The sequence below is a fragment of the Talpa europaea genome (assembly GCF_964194135.1).
Source record: "Talpa europaea genome assembly, chromosome: 3".
Taxonomy (NCBI): domain Eukaryota; kingdom Metazoa; phylum Chordata; class Mammalia; order Eulipotyphla; family Talpidae; genus Talpa; species Talpa europaea.
In genome coordinates, this window is record NC_140069.1 from 38,025,932 (window position 1) to 38,051,549 (window position 25,618).

The following is a 25,618-nucleotide window of genomic DNA, read 5'->3' on the forward strand; positions in this document are numbered from 1 at the left end:
TTTTAAAAAGATTTATTTATTTATGCATGCAAGAGCTGGGGTATAGGCCAGAGATACAGGGGGGTGAGAGGACCCACCAGAAACAGAGTGGAGAACAGAACAAGCAGACTGACTGAAATACACTGCTGAGGGGAGCAGTGGGCGAGACGGGGAGGTCTGCTTCACCATGGGGGTAGCTCCCTGGCCGGCTGGGGATCGAACTTGTGATGTAGAGGCTGTGAACTTCTTCATAATGCGGTGTTTAACCCCTTGCACCACCAGGGAGGCCCAGTTTCCACCTTTTGCTATTGAAACAATGCTACATGAAGTCCCAAGGTCAAGGAAATATACATTTGGAATTTTGATAGCTATTGCCCAATTGCCCTCATTAAGGGTACTTATTTAGTCAATATATTTGTTCTTTGAAGTGGAACCCTTTTAAGAAAGGGATTATGTCTTATTTATCTTTACTTCCTTGAGTCTAGCTAGAAAGTGTTTAATACATAGTTGTTGAATTAGTTCCTACCTAAAGACAAAGTTGGAAAAGAATGAAGTTCAGGTCCCTTGAAAGGGGCATAATTGCTAGTGAGAGAAAATCAGCTCCCTTCATACCTTTCCAAAAATTATTACAGAACAGACTACAAAGTAAAAGCTCAATCCAGAGTGCTCTCACCCTCCCTGACAGCCAGTATACACTTTCACCTCACCTTATATTTTAAAAAAGACCATTAACACTACATTCTAGAGTTCTAAAGCATTAATTTTACCACTTTTCTTTTTTTCAAGAGGAAAGAATAATTATAGCAGCCTTATTTGTAATTAAAAAAGATCTAATGAAGATAACATTGTTGCCATGAAAAGACATAGAAGAGTATTAAGTGTGTCTTTCTAAGTGAAAAAAGCAAATGTGCAAAGTCTATAACTATAGTGATGGATTCATTGTTCAAACACATAGAACACACACCACCAAGAGCGAATCCTGACATTCACTACAGCCACCCAGGGGTTATGTGTCAATGAAGCTTCATTGGTTGTAACAAATGTGCCACTGTGGGAAATACACAGTGGGGGAGTTTGTGCATGTGCATGTGTGGGAGCAAAAGTTATATAGTAAATTTCTGTTTCTTCTCCTCAATTTTGTGTGACCCTAAAAGCTGCTTTAAAAAAATAAAGTAATATTTATCCAGAAAAAAGTCATTTTTATGAGTTTATTCAAAGTCACTTTTATGGCTTTATTTTTATTAATTTGTCAACTGTTTACATTTTTATATAACTTTGGGGTTATAGTTTTACTCCTCCATATGTGCACCTGCTCCACTCACCCTCCAAATCTTCCAGGCCAATGAAAACCCTATTCCTCCTGAGCACATCCCCTCCCCCTCCCCCCAGCTCCTTCTGGTAACCAGTGTATTTTTTACAGACTGTAAGCCTGGGGCCTCAGTCTGCTGGGGCCTCACTGGTGGTGCAAGTGGTTAAGCACTGCACTGTGAAGCAATCCACAGCCTCTGCAGCACGAGTTCGACCCCCGGCCAGCCAGGGAGCAACACACATGGTGTAGCAGACCTCTTCTGACTCGCCCACTGCTCCCCTCAGCAGTGTACTTTGGTCAGTCTGCCTGTACTGTTCCCCACTCTGTCTCTGGTGGATCCTCTCACCCCCCTCATCTCTGGCCTATACCCCAGCTCTTGTATGCATAAATAAATAAATCTGAAAAAAAGGAAGTGCGTTTGCTGTGATTTGCCAGTGTGTGTGTGTGTGTGAGTGTGTGTGTAGAGAGAGTTATTTATAATACACAGATAAACTAAAACCATCTGATACTTGTCTCTCACTTTCTGATTTATTTCACTTAGCATAATCACCTCAAGTTCCATCGTTAATTCACTTTTAAAGACTTTAAAACTTCAATGTTAATAGAGCCTCCGCATTACCAATGGCAGAGACCAAAAACTAGCTTCCCACTTCTGTTCCTGGGAAGGCCTGAGTCACAGAGGGTCCAAGATACTGATTCAGAGTCATGGGCAGTCACGGGCATACCTTGGAATAGATGAATATTTCTGACCACAATAACATATTATGCACACAATTAATCATAATTATAAATACTAGGACTTTCAAAGTTTTTCTGGATAATCTTCATTTTCTCTCCTCCAAATTCATCAAAACCTTGTGTATTCCTTGTAAATGGTTCTAAAACAATGTGTTGATATCAGGACACTTTATATTTAAAACAAAGGCAAATTTAATTCTTGGTTAGCTTTTCAGGTTAGCTTTTCTCTTGCAAATTTCCTGCTTCAACACATAGTGCTATAATGGTGTTGTATTACCTGTTCTTCATCCTTAATAAGCTTGTGCAAAATTAAGCAGAAATTCCAAAATCCTTAAGTTCTATCTGAATGACTACTCTTAATTTCTTCTCTTCAACTCTTAAACCAGGTTATAAGGTTTCTCTTAGTGTATCTATCTACAGATGCAACAATTGCCTTTTTTTTTTACACATGTTATTTATGTTTTAGCATCTTAGGAAAGAAACAACCAAGTAAGGCAAACCTTATTATGTTCTATATCAAAATGAAGTTGACATCAACAGGGACCTATGCATGTATCTTCAATTCATACTCAGTAAGCAGAGCCATTTTAGTGGAAAAAGAAATCAGGTATCTCCAGCTTCCATTGCTGACAGTCTGTCAGATTATTTACAGTCACCCTCAACCTCAGTGTCCTCAACTGTTAACTGAGGATATGAGATCCTTATTTGCATACCGTTTTCTTAGCAGCCATTATAACCCATAATGTGATGGCTCATACTTCATATTCCTGGTTGTTTCTAAACAGTAAATTGACACAAACATTCAAACATAGTTGTGAAATAAATGCTTCAAAAACATGTGTTGTTGGGAGGAAAGAAAGAAACTACAAGATACGATGATTAAAAAAAAAGCAATGGTGGGCAAGGTAGGGTTTCTTTTAACTTTTTTTTTTTCCTTTGTTTTTTATATTTAAAGAACAGGTTTATTAGGAAAGGGATAAAACAGTTAGAGACACTTGAATAGACACAAGCGGGCAGGAAGAGCTTCCCCAGAAGGGACAGGTTTGCTAACAGAGGTCTGCATAGTTATAGGTGGGCGGCCTTGACAGGTCACAGGCAGGCAGGAAGCAGCTGCCCTGCAGAGGGAGAGTGTTGGTGAAAAGAGGCACCTGCGTAGGCACAGGTGGGCAGAGGAGTTTCCTTCTCTTCTCGCTCCCGCTCCCCTTCCCTCTGTTGAATCAATGGTCAAAAGGGTAGTTGTCAGAAAGTATTTAGGAGTAACATTTATTTATTTTTTAAAGATTTATTTATGCCTACAAGAGATGGGGTACAGACCAGAGGTGTGGGGGTTTAAGAGGATTCCCCAGAGACAGAGTGGGGAACAGAACAGGTGCATCGACTGAAATACACTGCTGAAGGGAGCAGCAGGAGAGTCAGGAGAGGTCTGCTGCGCCATGTGTGTTGCTCCCTGGCCATCTGGGGATCAAAATTGTGCTGAGGAGGCTGAGGACAGTTTCATAGATTGCGTCTTAACCCCTTGAGCCACCAGGGAGGCCCTAGGAGTAACATTTAAATTCCTGATTTTTATATATTTTCACCTTTTTATTTTGTAGAGTTCTTTTTTTATGATGCTGAATGGTTGCTCTTGATTTCTTTCTGAATTCTGCAGTGAGCTGGTTAAACCTTGGTTTGTATCTCCAAGGCCCTTTGTGTAGTTTGTGTTTAATTTCACATTCCTTAGCCCATTTGAAAGCTTGACTGAAAACAAAATAGAATTCATTCAATTGGCTTGTCTCTGACATGCTATTCTGCCCAGTGTTTGTTAATTTTTCTACCTCAATTTTTGTAGATTTTCTACACATAATTAACATTCTCCAGTCACCAAACTTAAAGTTTAATATGCTGAAGTGATTTAGAATTTGGGGGTATATTGTATTTATTTGTATTCAACAGAACTAGTTATATTCTGAAAGATTTCTGTAGCTATTTCCATTGTTAGTGAAAGGACAGAGTCTACCTCCACTTCTGCCTTCACTCTGGCTTTAACAGGTCAGAACCAAAAACAGGTGATCTCAGTACCCTTCAGCTGTGCCTGAAAAGCCTGCAAAGTCACCTTCAGAAGGTTCTTTTTGCTTTGTTTTTTGCCTTCAAATTCTCTTCGTTAGAGTCTTGCTTCCTATTTTCTTGCTTTTTCTAGAATATTTGAAGCACCTTACTATTGAGATATAGGTTTTATAAGTACATTTCAAAATGACTGAATGTAAATTTTAATAATAAAAATACTCTATTTAAGATGTGAAATCTTTGATAAGGTTTTGTAGGGGCAGGACTAGGCCACTGAGCAGGTTTTCTGATCCAGCAGATGGGGTAAAGGAGGAGTGGTGGAGCCCTCAGAGCCCAAAGCTTTGCAGGCTTTTATTGGGATTACCAGGTACACGGCAGGCAGGGGTTCTGGGGGGCCGGGAGGCTGGCAGGCCTCCCAGCCTCCAGCAAGTCCTCACTCTATCTGGGCTCTCTGGCCTTCTCTCTCCCTCTCGGCTTCTGTTCTGCTTCTCTGCTTCTTTCTCGGCTTCGCTGCTCCTCTTCTCTCGGCTTCTGCTGGCGTCCCCATGACGCTGCCCTTAAAAGCCCTGTCTCAGCCCAGGTGAATCCCATCTACATATGCCCACACCCTATTCCAGGTGTCGCCATGAGGCATGCATTCAGGACCGCAGGGTTTGGTCATCTATCCTAATGGTGGGAGGGCAGAAAAGCCTGATACTTTTAACTTATCCTACAGTTTTGAAAACATTGTGATTTAAAGATAATGTCTATGGGGCCTCCCTGGTGGCGCAAGGGGTTAAGACGCAACCGATGAGGCTGTCTGCAGCCTCTAGCAGCAGGAGTTCGATCCCCTGGCTGGCCTGGGAGAGGCCCACATGGCGCAACGGATCTCTCCTGTCTCTCCTGCTGCTCCCCTCAGCAGTGTATTTCACTCAGTCTGCCTGTTCTGTTCCCCACTCTGTCTCTGGTGGGTCCTCTCACCCACACCCCACCCAGCGCCTTTAGCCTGTTCCCCAGCTCTCTTGTATACATAAAATGAATGAATGTTTAAAAAAAAGAAAAGAAAAATATAAGAAGGGGACAAAGGAGGGGACAAAGGGTACAAAGTTTTGGTTATAAAGTTGAATATGTCCCAGAGAACTACTGCACAACAAAAGACTATAAAGAGCAATACTGTATGTATTCAGTGCCTAGTAATTTGCTAAGAAGGTAGATCTCAGGTTATGTCTCTCTCGCTCACACACACACACACACACACACACACACTCACACACAAATAATAAAACAGGAGGAAACTTTGAGATGGTGGATAGGTTTATGGCATAGATTGTTAAATAGTTTCATGGGTCTATGACTATATCTACATTCATTAAGTGGTATACATTAAACATGTACAGCTTTTTGTCAATCATACCTCAATAAAGTGGTCTTAAAAAAAGATAATTTCCACTTGATGAGTGCTACATAGTCCTTAACATATTCTCTCATGTTTCTTCAGACAACTGGGCAAAGAAGTCATTAATATTGCTTTTTTTCGAAAGAGGAATCTGAAACTAACAGACTTTGAGCCCCAGGACACCTCCCTGGACCTGTAAAGGTCAAAGTCAGCACTTGGAAGTCAAGCCTGGCCTCACCACATGCCCAACTCTTGATTTCTTGCTTAAGCTTCAGTTCAAGAAAAATCTCAAAAAACCTCCTAAATCAATAGATACTGAGAAACTAGAGCTAGAATAAAATTCTCTAGACATATATATATTTAATATATGTACACATTACTATTTTTCTATAGATCCCTAACCAGTTCGGTGATGTCCTTTTCCAGATAACATTTTTAAACATGAAGAATTAAAACACATAGGATTACAAAGGAAACTAAGTATATTACAATTATCAAGATATGTTTAAAATGTGTAATATTACATTTCTTTATTAAAATGTTAACATTAAAGAGTCAATAGTGTAATTATGAAATAGTGAAAGCATAAATATTTCAAGGTATCTGCAAGAACTTTAAAGGGTTATAAAAATACTTGATTTCTTTTGGTGATAAAGTAGTAATGACTGTGATTTGTTGCCCACATTCATCATAAAAGGAAATGTTAATTTTACTTACAGTATATTGAAAATAGAGATATAATTTTTTCCTAATCCAAGTCTATTAAACCCCTGAAATTTGTACCCAAAGAAGTAGAATCTGCTGCTCTGAACTCTGACATTAGGAAAACACAGTTCGTTCTCCATGCTTTCAGGGGAAACCATCTTTTTTTAAACATTAAGAGTGACACCTACCTTCCAGGGTCTCGCATTGGACCAGGTTGATGTAGTCCTGCTGGGTCAGGAGGCTGGCTTTGCACCCTCGCACCAGGCCTTCCAGGTAGCCATGGTCCACGTTAAAGTACAGCTCAGCACCCTCAAGCATGACTGAAAGAGCTCTGTGTCCTAGTCAGCCCCTGAAGACTCACACTAGTTTGAAAAAAGCACTAGCAGTTAAGGGGCATAATCAGGAAATGATCTATCAGCTGATAGTGTTTTCATGACTAGTTTCCTCCAGTTTCAGTGGCTTTCAACATAATCTGCTTAGCCTTGTTTTTACAGCAACAGAGAATGAGTTAGAAAATCTAAGTAAATCCAGGAAGCAAACCACTACTAGGAGGAGACTTAGAGAACCAGAGGGAGGGTCAAAGCTCTACCCTCACACTCCCTGAGCAATCCCCCACTTCCTAGCTCTGCTCTAGGAGGGCAGGAGACACCTGGATGTTTGCTAAACATTCCTCCCCCATCTAAGCTTCTGAGGTTCCAAATGTAAATCACTTTTGTCTTAAATTGCTCGAGGTCTATTAATATAAAGAAAGAGAGGATCTTTTTTTAAATTAACTTATGTAAGTAGATCAGATTTGAGCTGGCAGTTTGAAGAAAATGAGAAGCTAATTTTGTAATGCAGTTGTTTGTAGATAGATGGTTAATATCGTCTTGGCATTCACAAAGTTGGTAGTTTCTTCTTCCTCCTACCAGTCCTCAAACTAGGGGCAAAGCCCAGAAAACAATCCTGGAAGCAGATACACAGTGTTGTGATTCTATGATAATGAGCCACTTCTGCAAAATGTGACCACTTACCATGCACTTTTCATATTCTTTTTCCCACTTGAATCTCAAGATACTCTGAGTCATGTATCTGGACAGATAGTATTATTACCCTAATCACAGATCAGGAACAAGCTCTAAGAAGCTATGAAGCAGCTCAACATGCGCAGTTGGTAATACAGTAAGTACTTAATTAAATCAGGACTAAACTGTTTCATGCTCCAAAAAGGAATGCTTATTCTTCCTTATACTTAGCTCAAAAATTGTGTCAAATATTCTGAATACTGCTTAGCAGAAGTGGTATTTCTTTTTCATATATATTGTGTCAAATTCTTTACTGAAGTTAAAATTCACTTCACTCCTCTTAGTGTTTTCAAATGGGGAGAAAATATATGACAGAATAAATGCAAATTTTGCTTGTGTTGTTGAAAATCTAAGAATCAAGCTACTTTAGCACAGTGCCCAGAACTTTGAAGGTATTCAATAAATGGAAGTTTTTTTATCTTTATCATTTTCTGTCCTTAAACTCAAATTCAAACTCAAAGATAAACTCAAAATATGTGCAGGCAAACTCATTCTCCCATTGAATGGAGATATTCCTTGGAGAGATAGCTTGTCTAATATCTTGTGCATAAAAAGTTTCTTTCTTGATGTTGCAGACTTTTCATATGGTAGTGAGGAAGCAAAAGAAATACAGGCTCTTTCTGAGAGCAATCCTCTGAATGTCATCAATGCAGCCAACTGAGGGACGCCATAGTCTTGCTAACCTCTGAGGTGGTTGCCCAGGTGGACAGTCATTCCCATCATCAAACACACAAACTTGAGAGTATCTTTAGAAGTCAAGTGTTGTGTAGGTTGAACCTTGACGTGGGACCAGGATTTTGTATTTTCAGTGACAAAATCAAAGACCAAGTCAAAGCCCTTTCTTAAAACTATCAACACCTAAAAAAAAAAAAAAGAAAAGAAAAGCTTTACAACTTTTTATTATGAAACATTTCAAACACAAATAACAGGAAAAAATGGTCAAATTAATCCCATGCATCCATTACTCAACTTTAATAATTATCGAATCTCACTTCAGCTTTTCCAGGGACCAGCAAGATTTTCCTATATAAGGACAGAAAGTATTTTAGCCATTGTGCTTTCTACAATCTCTGTTGCAATTACCCCACTCCACCATCATAGAGAGAAAGAAATTATGGACCACACATAAATAAAGGTGCACAACTGTGTTCCAATAAAAATTTATTAACCTAAACAGATGATGGGCTGGATTTGGCTACTTGAATCACAGTTTGCCAATACCTGATCTATATGACTCAGCCCTTCCTCTTCACCCTGAGTTTTTCCCAAGTACACCCAAAATATTATTTTATCCATTAATATTTCAGTATCTTCAAAAGAAATAGTATAGTCAAAACTGCATTATGAAGGGCCTCCCCGGTGGCGCAGCGGTTGAGCGCTGGGTTGCGAAGCTGCCCGCAGCCTCTGCAGCGCTGGTTTGATCCCCAGCTGCTCCCCAGCCACTGGAGGAGGGTCCCACATGGTGCACAGACCTCTCCTGCCACCCGCTGCTCCCCTCAGCAGTGTACTTCAGTCCTTCTGCCTGCTCTGCTCCCCGCTCTGGCTCTGGTGAATTCTCTCACCCTCCACTTCTGACTGTACCCAGTGCTTGTATAAATAAATAAATAAAATCTTAAAAAAAAAAAAAAAGAAGGAATCTGAAGAGAAATTCTAAAATATTTAAAAAAAAAAACTGCATTATGAAACTTACTTATTCCTGAATATTAAGTGTTGGGGCCTCCCTGGTGGTTCAAGGTGTTAAAACACAGCACTATGAAGCTATCCTTAGCCACTGCACCATGAGTTCAAACCCCGGCTAGGGAGGTTTCCCACATGGAGCAGCAGACCTCCCCTGTCTTGCCTGCTACTCCCCTCAGCAGTGTATTATAGTAGATCTGCCTGTCCTGCTCCCCACTCTGTCTCTGGTGAATCCTCTCACCCCCTGCACCTCCAGCTTACATCCCAGTTCTTGTATGCATAAATAAATAAATCTAAAAAAAAATATATTAAGTATCCAGTCAGTGTTGAAATTTTTTCAACATAATTTTAATTTATTTTACACTTGGTGTGTTTGAAAGGTAAAACATTACAATTGGTTTGCATGTCACTTAACTTTCTATTAGATACACCTTCTCTCCTATTTGTTCTTTTCTGTTGTTGTTTAAGAAGCTGGGTCACATGTTCTGCAGAATTTTCCACAGTTTTTAACTTGCTGATTTTATCCTGAGGTGTCATTGGGCTTGTTGCTCTGACTCCTGTAATTCTAATAAATTGGCAGTAATGCTACAGACTAAATCTCTTTGTTAGATTTTTTTTTCAAGAACACTTCACAGAAATATTGAAAAAAAAGAAATATTGAATACTTTCATCAGGAGGCATATAACATCTACCTCTCACTTTTCTTTTTGAAATGTCAGCAGCCATTTATGATCACCACCGAGAGTCACTGTTTCATTTGGAGTAAAAAAAAATGATTTTTTTAGTTTATTATTCCTTCTTCATCTATCATCTACTATGGGTTATCAGAGTCTAAAGTTTATATATAAGAAAGGCAGGAAAAAAAAGAAGGCTGGATAAATACTTAACTTACTCGATTTACATACTGGTTTTCCAAATAATGAGTTTGTTCCTTGATGCTAAGGAATGCTAAGGAATCCTGGTAGTCTTTGACAATGTTCTTGCTTCTGTAATGACAGGGTGTTCTATGCTAATTTTGTGTAATTTTTGCCCAGACCTGGAATCAGCTATTTCTCTGAGGAACTCTGGTTAAATATTGCAGTTCTGAATGCTTATTCAGAAAAAGGCAAATTGCTGAAGTTTAGTGGACTGTACAACAGGTGGTGTGAAGAACCTGCACTCCTCACAGGAAGCAATGGTGAGTCCGTGCAAGCGGCAAGTTTCTTAAACAGATGTTCTCAGCAGAGGCAGTACTTTTGTGAATGGATGGGCAGTTAATTTCCTTTCCCTTTCTTTTCCCTCCATACTCAGGTTTTCTAATTAGAACATGTCAAAGAACAACAAACCTCCTATCCCAGAAAAATACTATGCTGAAAAGATTGAGTTTTAAAACTTCATGAACTTAATACTCATGTCAGTTCTTCAAGAATCCCTATTTGATTAAAATGGATTACAATAAGAAAAACCAGAAAGCACGTGACTCAATTCAGCAGAAGAACACTGCAGGCAAACCAAGATTGCTCCCCTGACATTGATTCAGAACAGCTACGGCTATCACATTACCCAGCCAGAGAGCACTTCTGCTTTAACTAGCCTCTTATAAAAAGAGGAGAATTTGTGAACTGTCATCAGAATCATTGCCTTTCTGGACTATTTCAGCCAGAAGGATCCCTTATGTTTGAGGATAGAAGTGGGATCATTTATACTTTGTTGACTTTGGATAATTTAAAGTTTTAAAGATGTTTTAATATTTTCTTCTTCCCAAACAGAAGACTAAAAAAAATTTCAGGTGTTGCGTGGCTATGAAATGTGTCTGGTCAGTGATTTGTAATGTGCTGTTTGCCCTACTGATTTGATTCACTTTTTGTACTTTAACAAAATATTTTTTTATATTAATTAAACCTGGACAAGAGATAGTACATGTCTTCTTTTATAATATATCGTTGTTTTTCAGTTATCTTATTTCGTTTCTGATTACAAAATCTGTTCTATAGCTAGATGTTTAAATCTGATTAGAAAAGTACAAAAATCTACCATCACTTGTGATATTTAGATGAAAGATTTACGTAAGTGTAACTATAAATCAAAGGTTTAAGAGTTCAAAATAGTGGAATGTCTGTTTATTTCCAAAGCTTAAGGGCATTAATTAGTGATATAATCCAAATTCTATGTATTGACTTGTAGAGAAATGAATATTTACCTGAGAAAGATCATCATTTCCCCTTGTTTTATATTTTGCTCTCTTCGTTTTATTTTCTGCTTATGAGAGCAATCCATACTTTTCACAAAAATTCAACAATTACAGAATTATACAATAGGAAAGTCCTTGTAATACCATTCTAGAAAGAGAACCACAGTTTGGGTGGACATTGAGAGAGGTTACTTAAGTTACTTAAGCACCAAAATATTTGCTGCTCAGGGTGCCAGAATTATTTTTTTCAAAGGATGATTTTGGTTTTGAACACAAGAGGTCACCATAACATTACAGCAACCCTCTTTTCAACTTGATTGACCTTCACTGCACATTTTTACATTAAAAAAGTGCAATTGTATGTGGAATATAACCAAAATGAAAATGCATACATTGTGCAAAAATGAAAAATGATGTAGAATTAGATGAAATAAAATATTAAAAAAGGAAAAAAAAGTCACATCAAAGTTTCAACAAGTGACTTTCATTTGTATATGTTAAAAGGTTGTTTTTTTTTTTTTTTTTTAAGACATCTCACTGATTGTGAAGGAGTTCTGCTCCATCTCTTACTCCAGTCCTCAAAACATCCCTGGTTCTTATATTCTTCTGTTCCTCCTAAATAGCAAATTATCAAGTGTGAAAACAATCTAGTTTTCACACTTTATATTCACAGTGAGTCATATTGTTTTAGGGATTCCTATAGAGGGAAGGAAAAGCTTGTGAACTTGAGAAAAAAAAAACTCATTTGAGAAATGCAGTAGATAGTGTATCTTATTTAGAACAAAGAACATATTAACATAGAAAGTCTCTGAGAAGTCCCTCAGTGATTAAAACTGCTTAACTTTAAAACAACATTTTCCAGGGGACTCCCTGATGGTGCAGCATTGTGAAGCTGTCCGCAGCCTCTGCAGCACCGGTTCATCCCAGCTGGCCAGCGAGAATCCCACATGGGCGCTGCAGACCTCTCCTGTGTCGCCCACTGCTCCCCTCAGCAGTGTATTTCTTCAGTCTGCCTGTTCTGTTCCCCGCTCTGTCTCCAGTGAATCCTCTCACCCTCCAGTGCATCTGGCCTGTACCCCTGTTCTTGTATAAAAATAAATAAATCTTTAAAAAACAAAATAAAACATTTTCCAAACAATTGGTCTAACAAATGGTTCCCTTTATTTGGCCAATTAATACCTTTAACAAACTGAAATAGTATTCCTTGGAACATTATTTGGCAAAATTCAGATTTATAACATATATTAATTGTAAAATATTATAAAACATATCACACATATAGATATTCATTCTCACTTGAAGATATATTTGTTTGAATCACATGTATTTCAAAATGTAATGGACTTATTGTTTTTTTCCTGCTTCCAAATATTATTGATTTTTAGTTTTTTTCTTTTTAAATCCTAATGGCAGAAATCCCAGGACCTGTCTTGCTGTAGCAGTAACTTTGTATAGTAATTACATGAACTAATGATGGAAAATTTACCAGTGGGAATAATAAATGGCATTATTATACTGAGAATACTATTTCTATGAGAGAGTATGAACTAAGAAAAATGAATTATTATAGGTAGAAAGGCCATTATTTTACATTATTATTAGTCTAGAAAAATGCTACAGAAGGAAGATTTGTGATCAGAAACAGTATTAAAACTTACAGTCGACAAATAGGAAGGAACCTCAGAGATCATTTGATATAATGTCACACCAACTGCAGATATAGGGAAGAACTCATGCTTTTTTAGGATAAATATTAAATTTACTGCTATTGCCAAGTAATAAAAATGTTTATTTCCTAGCAGAGAAAAGCATGCTCCCATAGAACTCCAACCAGCTAACTCTATTTCTGCAAGATAGGGTTTTTTAAAAAGTATATTTTATTTGGTATGGTAAATTCTTTTATGAATTATTATAAAATAGCTTTTTAAATTATTTTAGGGACCTCCCTGATGGCACAAGGAGTTAAGACACAGCACTATGAAGCTATCCGCAGCCACTACAGCACAAGATCAATCCCCAGCCAGGTCAGGGAGGTGACCCACATGGCATAGCAGACCTCTTCTGTCTTGCCCGCTATTCCCCTTAACAGTGTATTTCAGTACATTTACCTGTTCTGCTCCCCACTCTCTGGTGAATCCTCTCACCTACCACATCTCTGGCCTGCACCCTAGCTCTTCTCTGCATAAATAAATAAACCTTTAAAATAAAATAAAATAAAAATTTTTTTTTTTTTAAATAAATTTTATTGTTATATTCCCCATACAATTGCAGCCCCCCCATTCTGACCCCAATCCCTCCCCTCCCGCCCCCCTAAAAGTGTCTCTGGTTCATAGTTTTTTGTTGATTTTGATTTTCACTATCTTATAGTTATTCATTTTCCTGGTCCCTTATTTAAGTTTTCTAGATTCCTGCTATGAGTGAGACCATCCGGTATTTTTCTTTTTCTTTTTGGCTTATTTCGCTGAGCATGATCCCTTCCAGCGCCATCCATGTTGCTGCAAATTGCATGTGTTTATCTTTTTTGAATGCTGAGTAATATTCCATGGTATATATGTACCACATCTTCTTGATCCAGTCATCTATTTTTGGGCATTTGGGTTGTTTCCAAAGCTTAGCTATTGTAAACAGTGCTGCTATAAACATAGGGGTGCAGGTGTTCTTTGGAATTGATGTTTCTGTGTCCTTTGGGTAAATACCTAGGAGTGGAATTGCTGGATCATATGGAAGCTCTATGTTTAGTAGGTCCAGAAATCTCCACACAGCTTTCCACAGTGGTTGGACCAGTTTGCACTCCCACCAACAGTGCAGAAGAGTTCCTTTTTCTCCACACCCTCGCCAACATTTGTTGTTGCTAGTTTTTTTAATATGTGCCATTCTCACTGGTGTAAGATGGTATCTCATGGTAGTTTTGATTTGCATTTCCCTGATGACAAGTGATGTTGAACATTTTTTCATATGCCTGTTGGCCATTTGCATTTCCTCTTCAGAGAAGTTTCTTTTAAGCTCTTCTGCCCATTTTTTGACTGGATTATTTTCTTTGTTGTTGTTGAGTCTCATCAGCTCTTTGCAGATTTTTGTGATCAGTCCTTTATCATTAGTGTTGGGTGCAAAAATGTTCTCCCAGTTGGTGGGGTTTCTCTTTGTTTTTGTTATTGTCTCTTTTGCTGTGCAAAAGCTCTTTAATTTGATGTAGTCCCAGCTGTTTATCTTTGCCTTCACTATCACTGCTTTGGGTGATGTGTCTGTAAAGATGTCTTTGATGTGCAAATCACGTAGTGTTTCGCCTATATTTCCTTCTATATATTTTATGGTTTCAGGTCTTATGTCTAGTTCTTTAATCCATTTTGAGTTGATTTTTGTGTATGGTGTGAGGTGGTGGTCAAGCTTCATTCTTTTGCATGTAGCGACCCAGTTTTCCCAGCACCATTTATTGAACAAACTTTCTTTGCTCCAATGCATATTCTTTGCTCCTTTGTCAAAGATTAGTTGACCATAAATCTGTGGGTTTATTTCTGGATTTTCTATTCGATTCCATTGGTCTGTATGTCTGTTCTTGTTCCAATACCATGCAGTTTTGATGATTATGGCTTTGTAGTAGAGTTTGAAGTCTGGGAGTCTGATGCCTCCATTCCCTTCTTTTTTTTTCAGGAGAGCTTTGGCTATTCGGGGTTTTTTGTGATTCCATATGAATTTCATCAATAATTGTTCTATTTCTTTGAAGAATGACATTGAAATTTTGATTGGAATAGCATTGAATCTGTATATTGCTTTTGGAAGGATGGCCATTTTAATAATGTTTATTCTTCCAATCCATGAGCAGGGGATGTCTCTCCATTTCTTTGTGTCTTCTTCTATTTCTTTTAACAGTGTTTTATAGTTTTCTTTGTATAGGTCCTTTACCTCTTTTGTTAGATTTATTCCCAAATATTTGATTTTTTTTGTTTCAATAACAAAAGGGATGGTCTTTTTGATTTCTTCTTCTTCAGATTTATTGTTTGTGTATAGGAAGGCTACTGACTTTTGCGTGTTGATTTTGTATCCTGCCACTTTACTGAACTGATTGATGAGTTGAATTAGCTTTTCTGTGGAGTTTTTGGGGTTCTCTATATATAATATCATATCGTCTGCAAATAGTGATAGTTTGACTTCTTCTTTTCCTATTTGGATTCCTTGGATGTCTTTCTCTTGTCTTATTGCCCTGGCTAGGACTTCCAGTATTATATTGAAAAGCAATGGTGAGAGTGGACATCCTTGTCTTGTTCCAGATCTTAATGGAATTGCTTTCAGCTTTTCACCATTGAGAATGATACTGGCTGTTGGCTTGTCATAGATGGCCTTTATGATGTTGAGGTATGTTCCTTGTATCCCAAGAATTTCAAGGGCTTTTATCATGAATGGGTGTTGCACTTTGTCGAAAGCTTTCTCAGCATCTATTGATATTATCATATGGTTTTTATATTTCTTTTTGTTGATGTGTTGGATAACGTTGATTGATTTTCGGATGTTAAACCATCCTTGTGCCCCTGGAATGAATCCAACTTGGTCGTGGTGAATTATCTTATGGATACATTGTTGGATTCTGATAGCTAAAATTTTATTGAGGATTTTTGCATCAGTGTTCATTAGGGAGATTGGCCTGTAGTTTTCCTTTTTTGTGTTGTCCTTGTTCGGTTTTGGTATTAGTGTAATGTTGGCTTCATAAAACGTGTTTGGTATTGTCCCTTCCTTCTCAATTTTTTGGAAGAGTTTGTGAAGGATAGGCACTAATTCGTCTCTGAATGTTTGGTAGAATTCATTTGTAAATCCATCAGGTCCTGGGCTTTTGTTTTTGGGGAGGTTTTTTATTACCATTTCAATTTCGCTAATTGTAATTGGTCTGTTTAGGTGTTCTATTTCTTCTTTATCTAGCTTTGGGTGATTGTAGAGTTGTAGGAATTTGTCCATCTCCTCTAGATTGTTGAACTTGTTTCCATATAACTGTTCATAGTAGTTACTGATTATTCTTTTGATTTCTGCTGTGTCCGTTGTGATTTCTCCTCTTTCATTGATGATCCTGTTTATTTGTGCTTTCTCCCTTTTTTCCTTTGTGAGCCTGGCTAGGGGTTTGTCTATTTTATTGATTTTTTCAAAGAACCAGCTCTTGGTTTCATTGATCTTTTGGATTGTTTTTTTAGTTTCAATTTCATTTATTTCTGCTTTGGTTTTTATTATTTCTTTTCTTCTACTGGTTTTGGGGTTTTTTTGTTGTTCTTTTTCTAGATCTTTGAGCTTCGAGATTAGGTTGTTTCTTTGCGTTCTTTCTTGTTTCTTGATGTGAGCTTCTATTGCTATATATTTTCCTCTTATTACTGCTTTTGCTGCATCCCATACATTTAGGATATTGGTGTCCTCCTTGTCGTTCAATTCAAAAAATTTTTTAATTTCTTCTTTGATCTCCTCATTATTCCAATGGTCTTCCAGTAGTGTGGTTTTTAATCTCCATGAGGTAGGAAAGTTCCTTGCCTTCTTTTTATGGTTTATTTCTAGTTTGATGCCTTCATGGTCAGAAAAGATGGTTGATATGATTTCAATCTTGGTGTATCTGTTGATGTTTGTCTTGTGCCCCAGTATGTGATCGATCCTGGAGAATGATCCGTGTGCGCTTGAGAAAAATGTGTACTCCGTTTTTTTGGGGTTTAGTGTTCTATAGATGTCTGTTAAGCCCAATTGCTCTAGGTCCTTATTTAGAGCTTTAGTTTCTTTACTTATTTTTTGTCTTGTTGATCTATCCATTGTTGATAGTGGTGTGTTGAAGTCTCCCACTACGTATGTGTTTTCTCTGATGTCTGTTTTCAGAGAGGACAACAGTTGTCTGATATATTTTGGTGCTCCTTCGTTTGGTGAGTATATGTTAATGAGTGTTATTTCTTCTTGAAGTATTGTCCCCTTGATCATAATGTAGTGACCCTTGGGGTCTCTTTTTATCTTTTTGAGTTTGAAATCTGTTTTATCTGATATAAGTATAGCTGTTCCTGCTTTCTTTTTTGGTCCATTTGCTTGTAGGATTGTTTTCCATCCTTTAACTTTGAGCCTATTTTTATCTTTTGTAGCTAAATGTGTTTCCTGGAGACAGCAAAAGGTTGGGTTTTGTTTCTTAATCCAGGCTGCAACTCTGTGTCTTTTTATTGAAGAGTTTAGTCCATTTACATTCAGAGTTATTATTGATATGTTAACATCTGTATTTGCCATTGTGTTTGTCTTTCCTTTGATTTTATTTATTTATTCTTTTAATAACTTTTTTTTTTTTGGCCTTCTTTCATTGTTATTCGTCCCTCTGAGGTTCTGGCTTTAGGACTCCTTGTAGTATTTTTTGGAGTGGGGGTTTAGTTGCAATGAAATTCCGGAGTTTCTGTTTGTCTGGAAAGGTCCATATTCTTTCTTCAAAGAGGAAGGAGAGCTTTGCGGGATAGAGTATTCTTGGTTGGCATCTGTTTTCTTGGAGTCTGTTGACTATGTCCCTCCACTCTCTCCTTGCCCGTAGTGTTTCTTCGGAGAAGTCTGATGTCAGCCTGATTGGTTTTCCTTTGAATGTTATCTGTTTCTTCCCTCTTGCCAGCTTCATTATTTTTTCCTTGTCCTGGATTCTTGGGAGCTTTACTATTATGTGTCTTGCTGTATTTTTCCTTTCGTCGTGGAAGTTTGGTGTTCTTCTTGCTTCTTGTATATCAATTTTCAGCTCCTTCTTCACATTTGGGAAGTTCTCTTCAATTATCTCTTTGAATATTTTCTCTGTTCCTACATCTCTCTCCTCTCCTTCTGGTATTCCTATAACTCTTATATTTCCTTTCCTCATGGAGTCAGATAGTTCCCGAAGTCTTTCTTCGTTCTTTTTCCTTCGTACTTCTCTTTCCTTTTCTGTTTTGGTTCTTTTTATTTCTATGTCTTCAAGATTACTTATTCGTTCTTCCATTTCATCTATTCTGCTTTCATTGCTTTTCCCAGAATTCTTTAGTTCTTCCATTAATTCTTTGATCTCCTGCATTTCTTTTACTTCCCTCTTTAGGGACTCAATTTCTTTCTTCTGACCATTGTTTTCCCTCTCTAGGGACTCAATTGCATTCTTCTGATCGTTGATTATTTTTCCCTTATCATTGTTTTCCTTTATGACTTCTGTTAGTTTTTTAATCACGGCAATTTTAAATTCTCTTTCTGGAAGGCTCAGAAATTCTTCCAAGTTATTGTCTTTGCAATCTGGGGGCTGGCTTTCTTTTTGTGGTGTGCTTTTTCTCTGGAGAGTTGCTAGGTTGCGTGTGGTTCTTCTCTTCCCTACTGTCTGTTTTCTAATTTGCCGTATGCGTTGGGACAGTGTGTTGTTGGGACTGGCCGGCATCTTGGGTGGGCTTCTCTGTTCCCCTCTGGTTCTTCCAGGAGTCATCTGTCAGTTTCAAGCAGTCTTTACTGGAGAAAGGTCCCTATTCTAAAATGCCGATGTAGGGACACACTCCCCTGTGCGCCTGGTCTGCCCCGGCGGTGGGTTCCTGCTCCCCTCTGGGCTTGGACTGCAGGCCAGAGGGGGTCTGGCGTGGGCGAACTTCCCCCGCTCACCTCTGGCTCCTGAGGAAGCCTTCTGCAGGTAGTCTTTACTGAAGAAATGTCCCTGTTCTAAAATGGTGATGTGGGACACACTCCCTGCGTGTCTGGTCTCAGGCACACTCTTCTGTGCACCTGGTCTGCCCCGGCTGTGGGTGCTCGCTCTCCCTGTGGGCTCAGACTACTTGTTCGGAAGGGGCCCGGTGTGGGCAAACTCCCCAGCTGGCCACTAGCTCCTTCAGGAGCCTCTGCTGGCTTCAAGTCGCTAGGTGGTGCCAGAGATCTCTCCTAGAGCCCTTGGGGAGCTGATTTTCCACCCCGTGGGACAGGGAGCAGAGCGGGGATGGTAGGGTACACCTCAACGGCTTTGGGGTGCTGTGTCTGCCTTGTGCCCCACCGTCGTGGGGAACCCACGCCCCTAATTTCGTGCCCCGGGTCTCTGTTCCAAAGCCCTCAGTTCCAGGATGCGGGCTGTAGCCCAGATCAGTGGGGCGGGAATGGCGCCTTTTGAATCCTGCTCCCCTGCCTGGGCGCCTTGTTCCTGCTCACTCAGGATGGGCCTCCGCCGTCTCCCCCTAATTTCGTGCCCGGGTCTCAGTTCCAAAGCCCTCAGTTCCAGGATGCGGGCTGTAGCCCAGATCAGTGGCGCGGGAATGGCGCCTTTTGAGTCCAGCTCCCTTGCCTGGGCGCCTTGTTCCTGCTCACTCAGGGAGGGCCTCCGCAGTCTTCCCCTAATTTCGTGCCCGGGTCTCAGTTCCAAAGCCCTCAGTTCCAGGACGCAGGCTGTAGCCCAGATCAGTGGCGCGGGAATGGCGCCTTTTGAATACAGCTCCCTTGCCTGGGCGCCTTGTTCCTGCTCACTCAGGGAGGGCCTCCGCAGTCTCCCCCTAATTTCGTGCCCCGGGTCTCAGTTCCAAAGCCCTCATTTCCAGGACGCGGGCTGTAGCCCAGATCAGTGGCGCGGGAATGGCGCCTTTTGAATCCCGCTCCCCTGCCTGGGCGCCTTGTTCCTGCTCACTCAGGGAGGGTCTCCGCCGTCTCCCCCTAATTTCGTGCCCCGGGTCTCAGTTCCAAAGCCCTCAGTTCCAGGACGCAGGCTGTAGCCCAGATCAGTGGCGCGGGAATGGCGCCTTTTGAATCCCGCTCCCCTGCCTGGGCGCCTTGTTCCTGCTCACTCAGGGAGGGCCTCCGCAGTCTCCCCGCAAGCCTAGGTCGCAGGCGCGGGGACCTGGGCAGCTGCGATCCGGTCCGGATCCGCGCCGCTTTCCGCGCGCAACCTTACCGGGCGGCCGGGGCTGTGTGCTGGTGCTGGTCTCCTCCTGGGGGGCGTGGCTCTCTTTAATGGCGCCTGGAGCTCACCTCCGCGGCGGATCCTGCAGGGTTCGCCTCTCCCGTTCACAGGGTGTGGTGGCTGCAATAGTTCCTTTCCACTCACAGTCCCACTTGCTGCGTCCGTTTTTCTTGTTGGCCGTTTTGGTTTGTTGCTTCCCTCCTTTCTGCCGGTCGGTCGGAGAGTGCCGACTTTGTGGGCGGGGGAGGGGAGCAGGGTTCTGCGCTTCCCTCCCTTCTCGTCCTCTTTTATGGCAACTTTCTTCTTCGGGCAGTTTGCTGGAGTAGTCCGTTTATCTTCCGTGTCCCAGTTCTCACTGGGACCTGCCGCTTTTCCTCCCTATTAACTTTTTTTAATGGGAGATCTTACTCGCAGCGTCTCCTCGCCGCCATGTTGCTCCGCCCCCTCCTAAAATAAAATTTTTTAAAAGCTTTTTTTTTTTTCTGAAAAAGAAATCTCTTGACATGAGTACTCCAAATGTCACACGGAACAGAACTATAAAACATTTTGGAAATTACAGAGAATTTAGGAACATCAAAAATGTGTTTATTGGGCCTCCCTGGTGGTGCAAAGGGTTAAGCACCGCATTATGAAGCAATCCAAAGCCTCTGAAGCATAAGTTTGATCCCCGGCCAGCCAGGGAGCAACCCACATGGCACTGCAGACCTCTCCTGACTTGCCCGCTGCTTCCCTCAGCAGTGTATTTCATCAGTCTGCCTGTTCTGTTCCCCACTCTGTCTCTGGTGAATCCTCTCACCCCCCGCATCTCTGGCCTGTACCCCAGCTCTTATATCATAAATAAATAAATCTTTTTTTAAAAAAATGTGTTTATTACCCTAAAGAAAGGGAAACTCAATTTCAAAAAGGTCAAGAAATTTTTTTTAGAACTATGCATCATAAATTAAAAATGGCAGAGCTATGACTAAAGCAAAGATATTCTGACTCCAGGCTCACTATTAATTTCATTATTTTAAGAGTTATTTGTAAACTAGTCATAATCTTATACAAATATAAGGTCATTATTCAATGAACCTAAAGAACTATATTCTGAACATAAGTTATTTTTCAGGAGGAAAAACCTGTACTTCTCTATTTTTTTTTAAAAAAGATTTATTTATACAAGCACTGGGGTACAGGTCAGAGGCGCAGGAGGGTGAGAGAAGTCACCAGACACAGAGTGGGCAGCAGAACAGGCAGGTGGACCAAAGACACTGCTGAGGGGAGCAGTGGGAAAAACAGGAGAGGTCTGCTGCGCCATGTGGGTCTCTCCCTGACCGGGAATCGAACCTGCGCTGCAGAGGCCGCAGACAGCTTCACAGTGTGGTGCTCAACACGCTGTGCCACCAGGGAGGACCTGTACTTCTCCATTGCCAACACTAGATGGCAGGCTACTGAATGATACATGGCATGGAATCTCACATATAGGTCTAGAGTGGTAAATAGGGCCAGTGGAAAGAATGGTGAATTACAAAGTCACAAAAGTTAGGAGGTGATAAATGTCTGGGAGAGTGTGATTTACTTAAGTAAAATGAGATCATATTTTCTTTTTTTAAAAAAGATTTATTTGTATTTATTTATGCATACAAGAACTGCGGTACAGGCCAGAGGTGTAGGGGGTGGGTGAGGGGATTCACCAGAGATAGAGTGGAGAGCAGAACAGGCGGATCTACTGAAATACACTGCTGAGGGCAGCAGTGGGCGAGAAAGGAGGGGTCTGCTGTGCCATGTGGGTAGCTCCCTGGCCAGGGATTGAACTCATGCTGCAGTGGTTGGCAATAGCTTGATGGCACTGAGACTTTAACCCCTGTGCTACCAGGAAGGCCCCATCATATTTTCATTTCACTTTACTTCTAAAGTAATGATAGCCAGTTCTTGAATCCTGAGATATAATTTTCTCTGATGATCTTACATCTGTGTGATGAGAAGAAAATGAGAAGGTTTAAAAGAACCAAGAGTGGGGCCTCCCTGGTGGTGCAAAGGGTTAAGACACAGCACTATGAAGCTATCCCAGCCACTGTAGCACGAGTTTGATCCCCTGCCAGGGAGGTGACCCACATGGTGCAGCAGACCTCTCCTGACTTGCCCGCTGCTCCATTCAGCAGTGTTTTCCAGTGGATCTGACTGTTCTGCTCCCCCCTCCCGTCTCTGGAGAATCCTCTCACCCTCTGCATCTCTGGCCTGCATCCCAGCTCTTGTATGCATAAATAAATAAATCTTAAAAAAAAAAAAAAAAACCAAGAGTGATTATACAGTGCATTTCAACATAATATATCCAATGCAGAGGGCCTTTCTGAGTACAATGCAAAAGGCAGAAGGGAATGATGCTAGTACATTCTGGTATCCACCACACAGTGAAACTAAATATTCAATAGAAATAAATGCTTAATTAAACTGTGAAATATCTAAATGATATAATGCTGGTTAACCATATAAAATAATCTTTCAGATAAAAAAATTTGGGCATGTGAAAACAAGGATAGTACTAGGTGGAAAAATGTTACATTGTAGTACAGGTACGATGATATTTTTAGGGAATAATATATAATATGGAAAAGAATGACATTTACATATGTCCTTAAGTAAAGTTACTTTTTAATGGTTAACATTCTGTGTTTCCAGACATTTAGCTCTAAGTATGTATTACCTCCAAATTTGGGGGGAAAATTACTAAAAATGACTGAAGTGAACATAATAGAAGGGTTGGCATAGCAATTCATTTGGAGTAATAGGGACACAATGCACCCACCCCATCCTCCCCCGTCTTTCAGACCCTCCTTATAGAAATCTTTTTCTTTTCTTCTATTTCTACCTTACATCTCTATTTCCCTGAAGGTGAGGCATTTGGGATTTATAAATTTATTGGTACTGTTGCTCATAAATGAAAATGTATTAGTACTATAGCTCATAAACTGAAAATGGCTATGAATCTTTGATTTCAATTTTAATGACTTTTAAATTTGAATTTTTAAAACCTTATTTTCAAATTATGGTTTTTAGATCATTCACTCGTTAAAAATGCAGAGTATTGTGCTCTTTGCCAGGTTCAATGAATGTGAAATCTTGGGAGTGGTGTTTTGGAAATTGCATTTTAAACTAATTCCCTGAGTTATTTTTAAGCACATTAAAGTTTGAGAATCATTGCTAGCAGCTGGGATCAAGAGTCAGAAAAATGAGAACAAAAATATTGAATTAGTGAATGTTTTAAACTCTAAATTTTTTTTTTAGACTTCAGTCTGAGCTATATTTCTATTTTTCTGGAAGGTGGCTATATGCTCAACATTTCTAAAGGCATAAACATAGAAAAACCAATGATGTAATTTTAATAACCTGAGTGATTTTCCCACATTCCTCTATCCCAAAATTTACTATTTCATTAAAGTACCCAGCATGTATCTGGAAATTGAAGTAAATAAACCAACTAGCGATGTCTTAAAAAAACAACAGTATTTCAGAAATAAAACTTTACATAACAGAGAAATAAAATCTGGAATTAAACATTCTTTGCTATTCCTGAAGCCAAACAGAATCTGACAAATTGGACACCAAAGGAGTTGATAATAGGCTGAAAAGAATTAGGTCTCAAAAGCTTTCATGGCTGACTTTAGCTTGACCACGGGTTTCTCTTGGGCAACAGGACTGTGTCCCACATCATGAGACTAATTTTTGGAAGGAAACTGTGACCTCCAATTTCAATCCACAGCAGGCTTCTCCAAAATGTCAGAGAGAGGAAATTGGTCACAGACTGACAGTCAGAGAGAAAATTATTGTCAATGATGCAATTGATGTTGTTCTATCAAGAGATAGCTATTTCCCTGGAGAGAAAACTTTGTGTGGGGATTGTAGATACATAAGAAATATCTTCCACATGTTGTGGAAATTCCTGGAAACCACAAGTCAATCAAGAACCAGGATGCTTTTCCCTGTTAACTTTTTTAGAGTCTTGTTTGGCTTAAACATGGCAGCAGGGAAATCCAGGACATGTTTCCATAAATAGTTAACAAGTGCTGATTTACTTAAGTTAGAAATCAATTTCTAAGCCACTGCTTTTTGAAATCTTATGAAAACTATGCAAAATGTTTTAAATAAAGCTCTGATTTTTAGGGCCTCCCTGGTGGCACAGGGAGCTATCTGCAGCCACTGCAGTGAGTTCTATCCCTGGCCAGGGAGGTGACCCACATGGTGCAGCAGACCTCTCTTGACTCACCCGCTGCTGCCCTCAGCAGTGTATTTCAGTCAGTCCACCTGTTCTGCTCCCCACTCTGTCTCTGGTGAATCCTATCACCCCCTGCACCTCTGTCCTGTACCCCAGTTCTTGTATGCATAAATAAATACATCTTAAAAAAAAAAAGCTCTGACTTTTGTTAAAAGTTCATTGAAAAATAGCTTTTCTCACTAGTCCAAGACTGCATTCTTTTCATAATAATTATATCGACACTTGATATGTGTGGTGGCCATGAGAATTGCACCTTCAGATGGCAGATGGTAGGGAGTTTGACTGACTCATGACACCAATCACTGCTCTTTGATCCATCTCTACATTTTGTCAGGGGCCACACTCCTCATGTGAAAGTCTGACTGTGGGGGAGTTCTAAGGCAGGCTTTTCATCAGAGACCAGGGACTCCTTTCACAGATGACCAGATCCCTAATAAAGTTCAGCAGGGCATGTGGGATGATTCAACTTGGCTGCCTCCAATAACTCTCTAATCTTTTCGGACTCTATGTTGTTTAATATGGGCATTTCACTTGAAAAAATCCTTGCACATTTTGTCCTATCTTAGTATTTGTTTCTTGGAGGACTTGGAATAACACAATACCTCCTTGGTAGCTTCTTACCTCAGAACTGTATTTTGATTGGAGGTTGCAGTAATAGAACTTGAAGTATAGGAGTAGAAATGTGTTTTTTTCTCCATGTAGGAAGACATGAAACTGGGATCTAGAATAGACTGCAATAATGGAAAGTTGAAAAACTTCCTACTCTACTGAGACACCACAGGTATTCATTTATTTTCTTTGTAGTTTCATTCCCCTCTTAAATTACCTTGGATGGTTTGATTTTTTTTAAAGTTATTTTTCTACCTCCTAGCAACTGCACATTTTCCTTGCCAGATATTTTCCCTGAAATCACATGGGCTAGTAGTTATGTTAGACTTTTAAAGTATATAAAATAGAGGGGATTTCCATAGAGAAATGCCATAGAAATGAATATAAAGGAAAATACAAAGGATTTATTGAGTAAGGTAAAATGATTTAATTTGAAAAGTATAGATAGAAATATATTTTAAAATGCATAAATATGTGGATAGACACGTAAATTCTTATTGATTTAATTTTGTGATAGCTTTAATGCCATATTAGCTACAGACTGAATCTATGAGTTTGTAGAGACCTTTCTTTGTATTCAACTCTTGGCTAGATCTGAAAGTCTGAATCCTCAAGAGACTTCCTCTCTGTTAATGATTGCTCTCATGTGAAAAAAATTCATAGAAATCCAGAACTGCAAGAGCACTGAACCTTGACCATGTCCAGTCACCCTCCTATTTGAATACTCTTCTCCCCTGCATGGCCAAGCAGTTCCATTCTTTCTGCGCAACTCCTACAAGAGAAAGAACCTTCAGCTTCCTGAGTTTGATGTCCATTTCTATTTATTTTGACCTTGAA

The 25,618-nt window shown here is 39.7% G+C and overlaps 1 protein-coding gene across 1 annotated transcript in view; it reads right to left on the reverse strand.

Moving 5' to 3' along the window:
- Positions 1-6,467, reverse strand: part of ATP6V0D2 (ATPase H+ transporting V0 subunit d2) — a gene marked incomplete at both ends in the record, with an annotated part of 43,660 nt that extends 37,193 nt beyond the window's left edge. The window contains one exon of the mRNA XM_084229795.1: positions 6,338-6,467. Coding sequence (XP_084085921.1) covers positions 6,338-6,467 — 130 coding nt within the window. The remainder of the gene's footprint in view (positions 1-6,337) is intronic.
- Between the last annotated feature and the right edge of the window lie 19,151 nt (positions 6,468-25,618).